We start from the raw sequence: 15,327 nt of genomic DNA, 5'->3' as shown, positions 1-15,327 counted from the left end.
CTTTTGATGAAGATTCCACAGCTCCCTTAGTAAGTGAGAGGCACAGAGGCAAAAGCAGTGAATCACTATCTTCTCCCCAGGCTTACCTGCTACTTACCTGCCTGTCTGCCTCACTCACCACCTACTCCTCAGGACCAGTAGACAAAAAGCCTACTGATCATTCAACGGCATTTACTGAGTGCTTCGCATGAGCAGAGTGCAGTACTAACCGCTTGGGAGAGTACAAATAATAATAATAATAATAATGAAGGTGTTTTGTTAAGTGCTTACTATGTGCCAAGCACTGTTCTTGATTCAACAGACAGAATTAGTAGATATGTTTCCTGCCCATAATGAGCTTATGGATTTACAGTCTAGAGATTTGAATTGAAGGTTCCTTGAGGGCAGGTAGCGTAGATCACATCTCTGAAGCATTCGGTACAGTGATCCGCACACAGGAATTGATTGATGGAATGAATGCAATTCACTTAATACTCAGATTCTGGGTAGAAATACCCAGAAATGAAAATTCCCTTCTGATTTTGCTTTTGGGGGACCTAGTTAAATCAAAGGACTAAAGAAGCAACACAAAGTTGGTGTTAACATATTCAAGTTGGATTCATTCACGTAATCAGAAGTTGCATTAGTCTTGAGCTTGATTTCCAAGAATCAGAAACCCATATCTGCAGAGTTCGCCTATTATAAGAGGGCATTTGAGCAGTTTATAAAAATTAAAATAAAACATTGGGGTTTTTAGCCAAGAACGGTTAGAAAGGTGAGCTGGGTACTTTCTCTGACTGGCGGTACTCATTCAGTACTTCTCTTACATCACAAACCGCGAGAAGTTAGCTGTTCATTTGTCTGCACAAATCCAATAAGAACTGTAGGTTCAAACTACTGTTTGCGATTCACAGGAGTCTTAGTCTTTTTTCCTCTGATACAGTTCCTGGTTCTCTTTCAAAATCAAAATTAAGAACTATAGTATTTAAGTGCTTACCAAGCTTTGTACTAAGCACTAGGGTAATAATGTTGGTATTTGTTAAGCACTTACTATGTGCAGAGAGGTATGAAATGATCACAGTCCCTGTCCCACATGGATCTCATAGCCTAAGTTGGAGGGAGAGCAAGTATTTCATTCCCATTCTACAGATGGGGAGTTTGAGGCACAGAGAAGTTAAATGACTTGCCTAAGGTCAAAAAGTAAGCATGTAGCAGACCCAGGAAGTCTTCTCAGTTTATTTTTTCTGTCAATTTTGGAACTGGGAGAGTCATTCCATCCAAAATGACCAGCCCAGTTTTTAAGCATGCTCCTATTTTAAAGAAGATCTAGACAACCTATGATGCTCTAGTGAAGACGGAATAAAATGGGTGCAGAGTTGCAAAGTGAATTCAAAGAAGTAATGCAAAAGAAACGGGAACTTGGTTTAGTTGAGAGAAGATGGAGATGAGAGACAACTTGATAAGAGCCCGGGCTTGGGAGTCAGAGTTCAAGGGTTCGAATCCCGGCTCTGCCGCTTGCCAGCTGTGTGACTTTGGGCAAGTCACTTAACTTCTCTATGCCTCAGTTACCTCATCTGTAAAATGGGGATTAAAACTGTGAGCCCCACGTGGGACAACCTGATCATCTTGTATCCCCCAGCGCTTAGAACAGTGCTCTGCCCATAGTAAGCGCTTAACAAATACCACCATTTTATTTTGATAATTGTTTTCAAGCCTCTGAAAGGTTTTTGGGGGGAGATTTGTTCTCCACGAGGATGGAACAAAAGGAAATGCCCTCAATTAAAGCAGGAAAGAGTTCTCCCTCCCAAGTAGACCTTTTTAACTATCAGGATGCTAAATCGCTCATCCCTCCTCAAACCAGAATGACTACGAAGGGAGGATATGGAGTTTCCAACCCGAAGGTCGTTCAAGATGAGGCAAGGACACCACCTGTCCTGAATTGCTTATTCACACTCCTGTAGGCAGGGGTTTGGACCAGATGATTTCTCAAAGCCCCTTCCAGTTCTTCTTTCTGTGCAAATTTTTCTCTTTTGCCAAACCCATTTCATTTTGAGAAAGGGAGTTGCAGACACATGATTCTAAAAGGAAATCCAAAACATAATGAATTTTCAATAGGGCACCTGGCACAGTGATCCAGGCTCCCTCTATGTGTGACAGAAGTGAAAGTCAAGAATGAAGCTTCAAATCCAGAAGCTGGTTTTAGCCTGCTAATCAGAGCATATTATTTGTACATTTCAAGTGAAAACTTGATATAGGTAGAATGTTGTCACTTCACTTGAAAAATGATTTTCAAACTCAGAATATTTCATTCATTCTGTCTTTCTTTTTGACATTTATTTTTTCCTTCTTTTTTAAAAAAAGTTTCAGCTCTTTCCCAGTAGGTATTTTATTTCCCAGGCAGCGGATTGATTATGGTGCAAATAGGGTAACCTCTTTATGGGTAGAGGAAGGTGTTTAAAACCATTTCCACCTTCCCAGAATGTGAAACCGTATGAGTTGAAGAGAAATCCTTATTGAGGTTCTTGAACTGGATCAGTAAAAGAACAAGAGTTTATGCTATTCATTGGTTCATATGTTGGAGCTGGCTCAAGTAAGTATTTGGATTGCTAGAATGTTGAGAATTAAACATTTTGTTATTTGTCTTTCGGAAAGTGAAATGGAACCTAGGCAGACTGCTTTTGACCATCTGTGAACTTCTCTCTAGTCCTATGGAGGGTACGTATCTTCACTGGTCCTTGGATCTGGAACTGGCCTATTCAAATGTGGGATGGCAGTTGCTCCAGTCTCCAGCTGGGAGTATTATGGTATGGAAACATGTCATCCATGAAGTCTTGGATATCATTTGACATTTAAATAACCCACATATGAAGCTGTATGAAAATAAGCGTTGAAGAATCAAAACCAGATTTCGAGAATTGTCAAATGGATGTGTTGGATAAATTACAGCTACTTTTGCAGTTTTACAGGCAACTGTGTGATCCTGGGGCAAATGCCACTCGTAAACTCTTTCTAGTGTCTCTGAGTCCTTTTTTTCAGGACTGATCGAATGATTAAAGATCAAAGCAGAGCCATTTTGTCATTTTTATTGACAGTTGTCTTAACCACAGATCCCCAGGCCCGTCGTGAAGACCCCCCCCAGTTCAATGTTTGGCCCCCTTATCCAGAACCAATAAATGGCTTTGTGTTTGAAAACCCTGCGTGAGCTGGTCTCTCCGTTGTGGTTTATTAAAGCATTTCTTTTTTCCCCTGATTCCTGCAATAAATGTAATCAATTGATTCGTTGCAGGCAAATTACAGAAGAAAGGCAACTTACTTGAGCAACATCAAAAATAAAAATTTCCTCACTATAGCTCTAATGATGTTGGGATAATTACAACAGATTAAAAAAATGTTTACAGACGTAACAGAATCGGATGAGACAAGGGTAATAGACAAAATGATGAGCTCTATGGAGAAACAAAAACTGCATCTAAACATACCAATATTTCTTTTAACATTACAGCATCAATCTATACAGAACGGTTCATGGGACTTCCAACAGTGTCCGATAATCTGGAACACTATAAAGTAAGAATTTTACATTTCATTAATTTCATTTTTAGTGTATTTTTATAAAGGGACCACCTTATTTCAGATTTACAGAAAGGTTAGAAATAGTCCTTCAATTCCCAAATATGTGTGTAGTTTTCAAAGACCAGAGAGGAGCAGAAACAAAACAGAAATAAGGGAGTTACCTGGATTCCTGATATCAGAGGGAACAGGAAACCTGAGGAAACACAGGGGAGAACTGAGAGGGCAATTCCAGAGAGAGGCTGCTCAGAGGAAGAATCAAATGCTTAGAACCAATCTTTTAGGTCCAGATTACTGTCCTCTCCTCAAAAAGGGGCATGAATCAATCAATAGGTCAATCACTGATATTTAGTGAGTGCTCATTGTGTGAAGAGCACTGAGGTAAGCACTTGGGAGAGTATAATTCCACCGACTTGGTAGTGACATTGTCTGCCCATGAGTTTACGGTCCCCAAAACCTGTTACTTCCCCCTACCAAGAATTTCCTAGTCGCAAAATAAGTAATTTCCTTTTGAGTTGATTATCTTTACCTGGGGAAAGATAATTGCAGCTCCTAAACTGTTAATATTCTCTCTCTTCCAGAATTCAACTGTGATGGCAAGAGCAGGGAATTTCAGAAATGTAGACTATCTCCTGATCCATGGCACAGCAGATGGTGAGGTTTAAGAAAGACTCTTACACATAAAAATCCTGAGCCAGCAGCACTCTGTTTGAGAAACATTTAAGCGTCTTCCTATGTCTGTGCGCAGGGTCAGCACATAGGTGTCGAGGACGTTTCCATATACGAGTGATGCTTGCTCGCCGCTGACAATGTCAACCGTATGACTAGATAATTGTTAGTGTTCATTTCCAGGCACCCAGGGTTGTCACTTTCTGCTTTCTGATATTTACCAGGTTTTAATAGGCACTTTAACCATCTCTCTTTTTTTTTTTCCAAACAGATAACGTGCACTTTCAGAACTCAGCACAGATTGCTAAAGCACTGGTTAATGCACAAGTGGATTTCCAGGCAATGGTACATAATTTCCTATTGCTGATACTAGGCTTTCCCCTCCTCTTCCCTCAAACCTTCTGCTGATGACAAAGACCTCAGCATAACCCCCTGGGCATGGGGCCGTAAGGGAAGCAGCAGGTCCTAGTGGATAAACCACAGGCCTGAGAATGAGAGGACCTGGGTTCTAATCCAAGCTCCACCACTTGTCTACTGTGTGACTTGGGTAAGTCACAACTTTTCTGGGCCTCAGTGACCTCATCTGTAAAGTGAGGATTAGGGCTGTTAATCCCCTTGTGAGACCTGTACTGTATCCAACCTGATTAGCTTGGATCTATCCTAGTGCTCAGTACAGTGCCTAGCACATAGTTAGTACTTAACAAATACCATCAAAAAAAAAGGATGAAGCGAAAGTCATCCTGACCGATATTTCAGTCTTCTAAGGCTCCCGTGAATCGGCCCAGGTTAAATTGAGAGGGGTGGGAGGAGGGATTGGGAAGAACTTGGACAAGCAGCATCGCATATTTGAGCATGTGCCCGGCAGTCAGAAGGTCAAGGGTTCTAATCCCAACTTTGCCACTTGTCTGCTGTGTGGCCTTGGGCCAGTCACTTCACTTCTCTGTCCCTCAGTCACTTCATCTGTAAAATGGGGGTTTCGACCGTGAGCCCCACGTGGGACAGCGACTATGTCCAACCCCATTTGATTGTATCCACTCCAGTGTTCAATACACTTGCCTGGCACATAGTAAGCACTTAATAAATGCCATTATTATTAAGCATGTTTCTGGACTCCACTGGAAGAGGCAGTCTGCAGAAAGATCCTATTTATGGACTTGAGCTCCTAAAAAAGCCTCCTCATCTCATGAGCTGGCCTGTCTAGTTTCATCCCTTTCCTTATACCCTATTCTCCAGAGGAACCCTAGCAGCAACCCACTTTAGCTCTAGCCAGGACTTGTAGGAACTGAAAACAAACAACCTGATCTGCCTAGGAGAGCTACCTCTTCAAACTGGAGGAGGCCAAAATTAGGGTCTGATGGGAAATCTAGTGTAGTAACGATACAGTGCAGCTTCAGTGTGGAGGATGCTGGCTTCGATGGTATTGACTTGTCATCAACTTCATAGGATCATGAAGGCGGTCACCCCAACCTCCCATACAGATCGTGCTCACAAGAGTATAAATTGATCCTTGTGCTTCCAATCCAGGCTCCTTCCCATCAGTGAGTGAGACTGCTAGAAGTACCTTTATTCTCCTTTGCCAGTGCTAATTTTAGAAATTCTGGAGCTTTCTTGGGATAATACGATGTATCACTAAATTAGCACCTAGTATCACTAAATTAGCACCTCGGAAGAAGCGTGCCGAGCCGGCGGATACTGATCCAGGAAAACTATCCACTATGAGGACCAGAGACCCCTCAATCCTGAACGTCTTGGCTAGGGTGGGGGCTGGTTGACTCAGTTCCCCAACTGAGGAGATAGATATGTGACTGACTAGGCAGTCCAATGGCAATTTTGTCCATGGTACCTGCAAGACCCGCCCTAAATAACTGCCCCTGCTGAGAAGCACCTTTCCTTCAAAACACCCACTAAACCATAAGCTCCTTTAAAGGTTGATAGGGATTATGTCTACTGATTCTATTGCACTCTCCCAAACACTTAGTACAGTGCTCTGCACACAGCAGACACTCAACAATAAATATTGGTGACCGAGTGATCGATTGATGGATCTACCACCTTCAACTATGAGAAAGTATTCCCCAGAAATGCTCTTTAAAAGTGTCAGTACTACGGTGACTGTCAATTTCATTAGTTTAACATTTCAGCAACTGGGAAGAACTAGGATGTTATTCAAATACATTTGAAAAAAATGTGAACAATTGTGTTTAAAAAGTGACTAATAATAATAATGGTCATTTATTAAGTATTTCTGTGTGTCAAGCATTATGCTAAGAGCTGGGGTAAACCTAGATAACCATAGTGAACACAGTCCCTATCTCACATCGGACTCGGTCTAAAAGGGAGAGCAAACAGAAATTTTATCCCCATTTTATGGATGAAGAAAATGAGGTCCTGAGAAGTAACTTCCCCAAGATCACACAGCAGGTAGATGGGAGAACCAGGACTGGAACCCTGGTATCCTGACTCCCAGTTGAATTCTCTTTCCCTCTGCAATCTGCAAATATATCATTTGAACATTTTAGCATTTTAAAGATATTTTTGTTTTGTTAATTAAATGCTTCCCCGAAATACGACCAAGTTTCTATTCTCTCATTGTATAAAGATTACTGCTTTAAATTGTGATTGTTTTCTCTTGTTTCAGTGGTATTCTGACCAGAACCATGGGATTTCGGGCTCTTCGACTTATCACCTTTATATTCACATGACCCACTTCTTGAAACAATGCTTTTCCCTGAAGGACGAATAGGGTTGAGGAAGCAGACCGTTTCCAGTGTCTTAAACTCCTGGAAATTGGGTTGGTTTGTTTCCAAAGCTCAGTGGTGACTGGCTGCAAAGATGAAATGTATTCTTAAGGCTGATTAGAGACTAAGATGTCATGTTTACATATACCTTTGGTCGGCACACTGAGACCCAGATTTGTTTATGCCCAGTGTGGTCAGTCAACTATGCCGAAACTGTTTCCTGTAATGGAATTTTCAGTCACATATGTACCCATAGATGAATATCACTCCATCGGAGTCTCCTTCTTCAAATACGACAGACAGCTACCTACCCTTCACGAGTTTAAACTGTGAGCCCGTCTTTGGGCAGGGATTGTTTCTATCTGTTGCCAAATTGTACATTCCAAGCGCTTAGTACAGTGCTCTGCCCATAGTAAGCGCTCAATAAATACTATTGAAAGAATGGCGTTCTGTGATCATGGGCCTCTGTGTTTGGTCTTGGACTGATGAAAGATTGAGTGCCTGTTGGTTGGAAAATTAAAATAAGTTGAAAGATTAAAATGCTAGATACTTGGTCGTTCTAAATGATAGTAGGGTTCCAAGTTCTATCTAAGAAGTAAATTTTTGTTTGTACTATTGGTTGAAAGGTAGTTTAGAAGGCTGTCTATAGAATGAAATTAACTGGGTTTGTGCTTGGGTTTGTGGAGACATCCTGAAGTGCAGGCTAGATAAAGTGTGTGACTCTCTGGGGCCTGGAAACTGTATCATCTCGCTTTCAGAAGTTGTTTCCACAGTATCACCAAGAATCCTTGATTTGAATTATGCACCGTGTTTTATTTTGTTTGTTTTTAAATAGTATTTTTAAGTGCTTATTGTGTGCCAGACACTGTACTAAGCAGGGGCCAGATACAAAATAATCAGGTTGGACACAGTTCCTGTCCCACACTGGTATAACTGATTCATATTCTTTGAAAACTTACTGCGTGCAGAGCACTGTACGAAGGAGAGTACAATATAACAGAGTTGGTAGTCACATTCCCTGCCCACAGTAGGCTTACAGTCTGATTAGGTAAACCCAAGCAAACAGGGATATAAATCTCAAGAGAGAAGTTTCAGGGTCTTTCTGGAAATTTTAAACTCCATAGAGTTCATAATGAATTTTCCAAATATTAGTCTAGGGCTAATGACACCTTAATTTGAAAAAATAATCAGGACCTGAGAGAGCTGACCTCTAACATCTAGGAGCAGTATGACCTAGTTATAAAGCATGAGCCTGGCAATCAGAAGGATCTGAGTTCTAATCCTGACTTTGCCACTTATCTGCTGTGTGATCTTGGGCAAGTCACTTCACTTCTCTGGGCCTCAGTTACCTCAGCTGTAAAATAGGGATTGAGATTGTGAGTCCCAAGTTGGACATGATCTCTGTTCAAACTTGATTAGGTTCAATATATCAATCTGTAGGTTCAATCTACCTGATTCAATCTATCCTAGTATTTAATACAGTGCCTGGCACATAGTAAGCGCTTAACAAATACCATTATATAAAAAAAGTTGCTTGAAAGAGACAGCAGAGGCAGCTAATGGACCAGGACACCTCACACCCTTCAGGACATCCCTGAGACTCACATGATGAGTCTTTTGTCAGAATCACACCTGTAACTGCCATGTTCCTTACTGCATTTTTCAAGAGGAAGTTTTGTTTTAATCTCAGTCCTGTACAAGACAAGCCCATTGTTAGGCAGGGATTGTCTTTATCTGTCGCCAAATTGTACTTTCCAAGTGCTTAGTACAGTGCTCTGCACATAGTAAGCACTCAATAAATACAAATGAATGAATGAACGAAAGACAAGACTGACAGCCGGAGCCAACCGAACGCTCACAATGCTGGGTTCTCTAGTTGATTAGTGGGATGATTGTAATAACTAGTAATTTGGATCTCAGTCTATCTAGATTCACTGCTTAACAGGCTTTTCCACATTTCCATTTCTGTTCTCTCTCAGGACTTCAACGGCCGGTCGCTATAAAGGTTTTCAGGGGGAGAAGCAGAAATCAATAATCAGTCAGTGGAATGTATTGAGCACTTACTGAGTCAGAGCACTGTACTAAGTGCTTGGGAGAGTATAATACAGCAGAGTTGGTAGGCATGTGTCCTACCCGCAATGAGTTTACAATTTAGAAGGGGAGGCAGACATTAATATGAATAATGTATGAGGTCATTCCACAGTCATTCAATTATATTTACTGAGCGCTTACTGTGTGTAGAGCCCTAAGAGTTGGGCTGCATGGCTTAGTGGAAAGAGCATGGGGCTGGGAGTCAGAGGCTCATAGATTCTAATCCCAGCTCCTCCATGTGTCTTCTGTGTGACCTTGGGCAAGTCACTTCACTTCTCTGGGCCTCAGTTACCTCATCTGTAAAATGGGGATTATGACCGTGAGTCCCAGGTGGGTCACACTGATTACCTTGTATCTACTCCAGAGCTTAGAACCGTGCTTGGCACATAGTAAGCGCTTAACAAATACCACCATTATTATTAGATGCAGCATGGCGTAGTGGATAGACATGGGCCTGGGAGTCGGGTCATGGGTTCTAATCCCAGCCCCACCACTTGTCTGCTGTGTGATGTTGGGTAAGTCACTTCACTTCTCTGGTCCTCAGTTACCTCATCTGTAAAATGGGGAGCGAGACTGTGAGCCCCATGTGGGACAGGGACTGTGCCCAACCTGATTTGCTTGTATCCACCCCAGCACTTAGAACAGTGCCTGGCATATAGCAAGCACTTAACAAAAACCAGAGTTATTACTATTATTATTATTATTATTATCAATTTGCAGATATTTCCCTGCCCACAACAAGCTTACACTCTAGCCCAGTTTACCATTCTTAAGGTCAACAAACATCAACTGTGACAAAAAACACAGGCAACTTGGTTTCCAATTCCCATTTCATTGGATTGAAAATTAGACTGTGACCATACCAACCCATTAATAATAATAATACATTGTGGTATTTGTTAAGTGCTTACTATGTGTCAAACACTGTACTAAGCCCTGGGGTAGAAATAAGTAATCAGTTACGACTCAGTCTTTGTCCCACATGGGGTTCAAATTAAACAGAAGGCAATGACTACACATTTTTTGTATTGTTTGCCATGTAGTTCACTTGTTGTCACATGCTGTCTTAAAGATGCAGTTTCAGGTGGCTCAAATATGAAAATCAATTAAGGTATTTGTTAAGCTCTGACTGAGGTAGATGCCAGATAGATCAGACACTGTCCCTGTTTCACATGAGGCTCACAGTCTAAGTAGGAGGAAGACCTGGTGTTTATGCCCTTATTTATATCTGAGGAAACTGAGGCACATAGAAGTTAAATGACCTGCCCATGGTCACATAGCAGATGAGGGCAGAGCACTGATTAGAATCCAGGTCCTCTGATTCACATGCCCGGGTTCTTTCCAGGAGGCCACGCTGCTTCTCTAAAAATGAGTTGAAAGCCAAACAAGGAAGAAGCCCATCCTTTCTCAGATCCTGAGCTGTTTTGGAGTGACTGCAAGGAGGAGATGTGGTATTTTGAGGTGGCTTCCAAGGAGTGACTAGATGCCACATTTTTTTGTAATTAAAATGTCCTTAATACAGGGAAGACCAGGTTCAGTTTTTAAATTTATTTTTTAACGATATTTGTTAAGCATTTACTATGTGCCAGGCACTGTTCTAAGCACTGGGATAGATACTAGATAACTAGTTTGGACTAGTCCCTGTCATACATGGGGATCCCAGCTAAATTGGAAGGAGGAGGATTTAATCTCCATTTTACAGGTGAGCTAACTGAAGCCCAGAGAAGTGAAGTGACATGATCAAGGTCACACAACAGCAAATGGTAGAGCTGTAACTGGAACCCAGGCCCTCTGTGCCCTTTCCACCAGAACGGACTCGGCTTTTGCCTAGGAAAATGCCAAGGGGAAGGAGTCCAGGTCAGAGGAACGGGAAGAGATATCATGTAGAGTAACAAGCAAATGGCAGACAAGAGGGAGGGAATTATGGTGGGAAGGGACCTCTACCCTGTAAGGTCGCTGTGAACAGGGAATGTGCCTGTTTATTGTTTTACTCTCCCAAGTGCTTAGTACAGTGCTTAGCACAGAGTGAGCACTCAATAAATACGATTGAACAACCAAATGAACCGAGAGCACCCTGAGGATCATCGACTGAGCCTAGTAGGTTATCAAGTGAGAGAGAACATTTTGATATGTAACATTTGTAGGAAATGGTAGGAACGAATCTGATTCTCCCAATATTTGAGCATTTTTCAGAACCTGACAGATCTTTATGCAAATGTTGTTGCCAAGCTGTTTGTAATGGTTAAATTATACTTTGACAGGAACTCTTTAAAATATATTAAACCCAGCTAAGGTTTTTTTGGAAATGTTGCCAATTAAGTGACTTTAATGAGCTTCTTGATGGTAATGTAATTAAAAATCAGATGTTCTAATGGTAAAAAAATTATAATTCTGGGAAAGTTAACAGTAAAACAAGCGAATGTAAAATGAATTAGGGCTAATTAAAATGGTGATTATATGGTATTCGGAAAAGAGTCTACCAAGACAATGCTTCAATTATGTTGCAGCTTTGCAAAGTAGAAGAGGAGCATTCTCAATTTGCAGTTTCTGAGCAGATATTTTAAGTATACCCAATAAAAATGTTCTGAAAACTCCAGCCCATGGAGTCATTCTCAGACTGTGAAAGGTAGTGTGGCCTGCCAAAAAATTCCTTGAGGTGATGGATGGGCATCCTTGGAAAGCCTAAAAGGAATAAATATATAATCCAGGGGGATATGAGCACACAGGGTGTGTGCTGCTGTCTTCGGCTAGTGTCTGGTTCCCAGCAAAATACCTTCGGTAGCCTCTGATTCCCTGTTCCATTCTCTTTCCACTGGGCTACATTCCAATGAGCAGAGAGCAGATTAATAATAATACAAATGTTGGTATTTAGTGCTCACTATGTGCCAAGCACTGTTCTAAGCCCTGGGGTAGATACGAGGTAATCAGGTTGTCCCACGTGGGGCTCACAGCCTTCAACTCCATTTTACAGATGAGGTAACTGAGGCACGGAGAAGTTAAGTGACTTGCCCAAGGTCACACAGCTGACAAGCAGTGGAGCCGGGACTAAAACCCACGACCTCTGACTCCCAAGCCCATGCTCTTTCCACTAGGCCACGATTAACCTAGACCTTAAAAGCTCTGTACCCAGGAGGGAGATTACACAGATAGAGGGATGTGGCACATGCTTCACCAGAAGGGATTTGGTCAAGGATGGGGCAGGAAGGAGCAAGATTATTAAACAGGAGGGTAAGTCCAACCTTCCATTGCCACTGTCCTCCCTCTACTTTCTAGGAAAACCATCTTGATACACTTAAAAATTCAAGTATCTTTAGCTAAGCAGGCTTCAAGCACCAACTAATAACGATGGCATTTGCTAAGCACTTACTATGTGCCAAGCACCCTTCTAAGCGCTGGATGTGAGACTCTCTGCCACAGCTAGAATTCCCTGACCGTAGAGACGAGGAGGAAGAGGGTGAAGATGGCTCTTGCCCGACTTGTGTCCGAGAGTGCAGGTGAGTAAAATGAAGAGCAGTCTGGCCTAGTGGAGAGAGCATAGGCCTGGGAGTCAGAGGACATGGGTTCTAATCCCTGCTCCACCTCCTTTCAGCTGTGTGACTTTAGACAAGTCACTTAACTTCTCTGTGCCTCAGTAACTTCATCTGTAAAATGGAGATTAAGGCTGTGAGCCCCATGTGGGGCAGGGACCGTGTCCAGCCCAATTTGCTCATACCTACTCCAGTGCTTAAAACAGAGCCTGCAACATAGTAAGCAATTAACACATACCACAATTATTATTTTTATTATGATTCCCAGCATCATAAAGTAAAAGAGACCATTGTGCAAAAGATGATTAAGAAACAAACACCAGTTCTAGTGACAGCAGAACAATGAGAATGGACTTGAACTGCAATAAGGTAGAATCGGCCATGTCCTTTGAAAGAACTGATTGACTCTTGGGGTCACTAGACTCTGCTGATGTACACTGTAAACTATGGAAGTTGGGGTCTCTGTGTTGCCTGGGAATAAGCAGGTTATTTCTCCGCCTCTGATGGATTCGCTACAGTCCCACCTAATGATAATAATAAAAAATATTTGTGGTATTTGTTAAGTACTTAACTATAATGATCATAATAATAATCATGGTTTTTGTTATGCACTTATTATGTGCTAAGCACTCTGCTAAGAGCTGGGGTAGGTACAAGTTATTCAGGTCTGACACAGTTCCTGTCCTACATGGGGCTTTCAGTCAAACAGGAGTCAGTTGGTCAATTGCTTTTTTGAGCACTTACTGTGTGCATAGCACTGTACTAAGCACGTGGGAGAGTACACTCTAACAATATAACAGATACAGCCCCTGCCCACAGTGAGCTTACAGTCTAGAGGGGGTGACAGACATTAATATAAATAAATAAAATTACAGATATTACAGATTTCAAAATTACAGATATGTACATAAGTGCTGTGGGGCTGGGCTGGGGATGTATAAAGGGAGGAAGTCAGGCTGATGAAGAAGGGAGTGGAAGAAGGAGGAAAACAGGTCATGAATCTCCATGTCGCAGGAAACAGTGGCATAAAGAAGTGAAATGACTTGCCTAAGGTCACAAAACAGGCAAGGAGCAGAGCCAGGATGAAACCCCTGATCCTCTGACTCCCAAGCCTATGAACTTTTCTCTAGGTGACACTGCTTGCACTTTGCAGTATCCTCCTAAAAAGAGGAGAATAGACCAACTGACTCCTTTGGGTACTTTCCATTCTAAAATTTTCACTATCACTTCATTACAAACTTCCTGACTTTTTCATGGATATTAGTAAAGTCAACATCTGCCAAGCACTTGCAGAGTCACAATGATTAGGGAAAAATCAGGATCATGCATTTGCCAATTCACCAAGGGCAAAGCATTATTGGGACTGTGGGACTTCTTTTTGAATTTTCTGCATTTGTTTTGGTTTGGTGGATTTCAAACCTTAAATGTGTTAAAGGCTAAAGTTCATTTTAGAAAAGAAGCTCTGAAAATGTGAAGTTCTAAACAGGATTGGATTAAATTACTTTGCTCACTTGGGAAAAAAAAAGACTATTTCAGAATGAGAGAAAGGTTAGATAAATGTAATGTCATATTGGATTCCTCTTTTTAGCTACACAAGGTGGAAAAAGAGTAGAGCAACACATGTCAATGATATGTACGTATCATTGACCTATATATCATATATCCTCGATCACATATATTTTGTATAATCATAATTCTTATTATTAGGGTACTGGTTAGGTGCTTACTATTTACCAAGCACCGTTCTAAGCACTGAGGTAGATACAACTTAATCAGGTTGGACAGTCCCCGTCCCACATGGGGCTCACACTCTTAATCCCCATTTTACAGATGAAGGAACCGAGGCGCAGAGAAGTTAAGTGACTTGCCCAAGGTCATGCACATGTCTGTGGTGGAGCCAGAATTAGAACCCAGGTCTTCTGATTCCCATGCCTGTGTTCTATCCACTAAGCCAAGCTGCTTACATATATATATATATATATATGCGGACCACTTTTAAAATTAAGAGAAAAGAGCATTTTTGTATCTCCCCTGTGCTTAGTACAATGTTCTGTACTCAATTCAAAAAAACCTTTCCAGACTAAGCTCCACTTTTCCTCATCTCCCACTCCTGTCTGCCGCATCCTGACTTGCTCCCTTTCCTCTTCCCCCCTCCCAACCCTGCAGTACTTATGTACATATCTGTAATTTTATTTACTTGAATTGATGTCTGCCTTACCCACTCTAGACTGTAAACTCACTGTGGGCAGGGAATGTGACTGTTTATTGCCATATTGTACTCTCCCAAGCATTTAGTACAGTGCTATGCACACAGTAAGTAATCAGTAAATACGATTGAATGATGAATGAATACCACTGATGGATATGTTTCAAACAAGCAACTTTTGAAAGTGAAATGAGATGGTCACTGGAGCAGAGTCTGTCAAATCAGGGCAGGATAGGCTCTATGGCACTTGGAAGTTCAGTTACCTGCATCTCAGCTTCTCCCTCACCTTGTTCTTGTGGGATAGTCTGGTAGAGTGTGGGACCCAGAAGAGTTTTGAAAACTCCTCAATTGTCCCTCAAGCCCAAATAATTACCCATCCCTCCTCTAGATCTAATAGGGCTGAATAGAAGTACTGATGGAAAGACAGAAATGAAAGTCACTCTTTTCTTATTCTTTCATTCTTTACCGTATTTTGTAGTCTTGAAAACTGGGTGGTATTTGTTTATCAAATCAGAAGTCATCTTTGATCTATAGTAGAGAGAGGCAA

At 41.6% G+C, this 15,327-nt stretch overlaps 1 protein-coding gene across 1 annotated transcript in view; it reads left to right on the top strand.

Annotated features, from left to right (window-relative positions):
* Window positions 1-7,341, top strand: part of LOC100082270 (fibroblast activation protein alpha) — a 57,488-nt gene extending 50,147 nt beyond the window's left edge. The window contains exons 22-26 of the mRNA XM_001512902.5: window positions 2,684-2,783; window positions 3,482-3,546; window positions 4,131-4,203; window positions 4,490-4,563; window positions 6,857-7,341. Coding sequence (XP_001512952.2) covers window positions 2,684-2,783; window positions 3,482-3,546; window positions 4,131-4,203; window positions 4,490-4,563; window positions 6,857-6,961 — 417 coding nt within the window. The 3' untranslated portion in view covers window positions 6,962-7,341. The remainder of the gene's footprint in view (window positions 1-2,683; window positions 2,784-3,481; window positions 3,547-4,130; window positions 4,204-4,489; window positions 4,564-6,856) is intronic.
* The last annotated feature ends 7,986 nt before the right edge of the window (window positions 7,342-15,327 follow it).

Source organism: Ornithorhynchus anatinus, chromosome 9 (genome assembly GCF_004115215.2).
Source record: "Ornithorhynchus anatinus isolate Pmale09 chromosome 9, mOrnAna1.pri.v4, whole genome shotgun sequence".
NCBI classification, from domain to species: Eukaryota; Metazoa; Chordata; class Mammalia; order Monotremata; family Ornithorhynchidae; genus Ornithorhynchus; species Ornithorhynchus anatinus.
The sequence above is the reverse complement of the archived record's forward strand: the minus strand, read 5'-3'. Positions and strand labels throughout refer to the sequence as shown.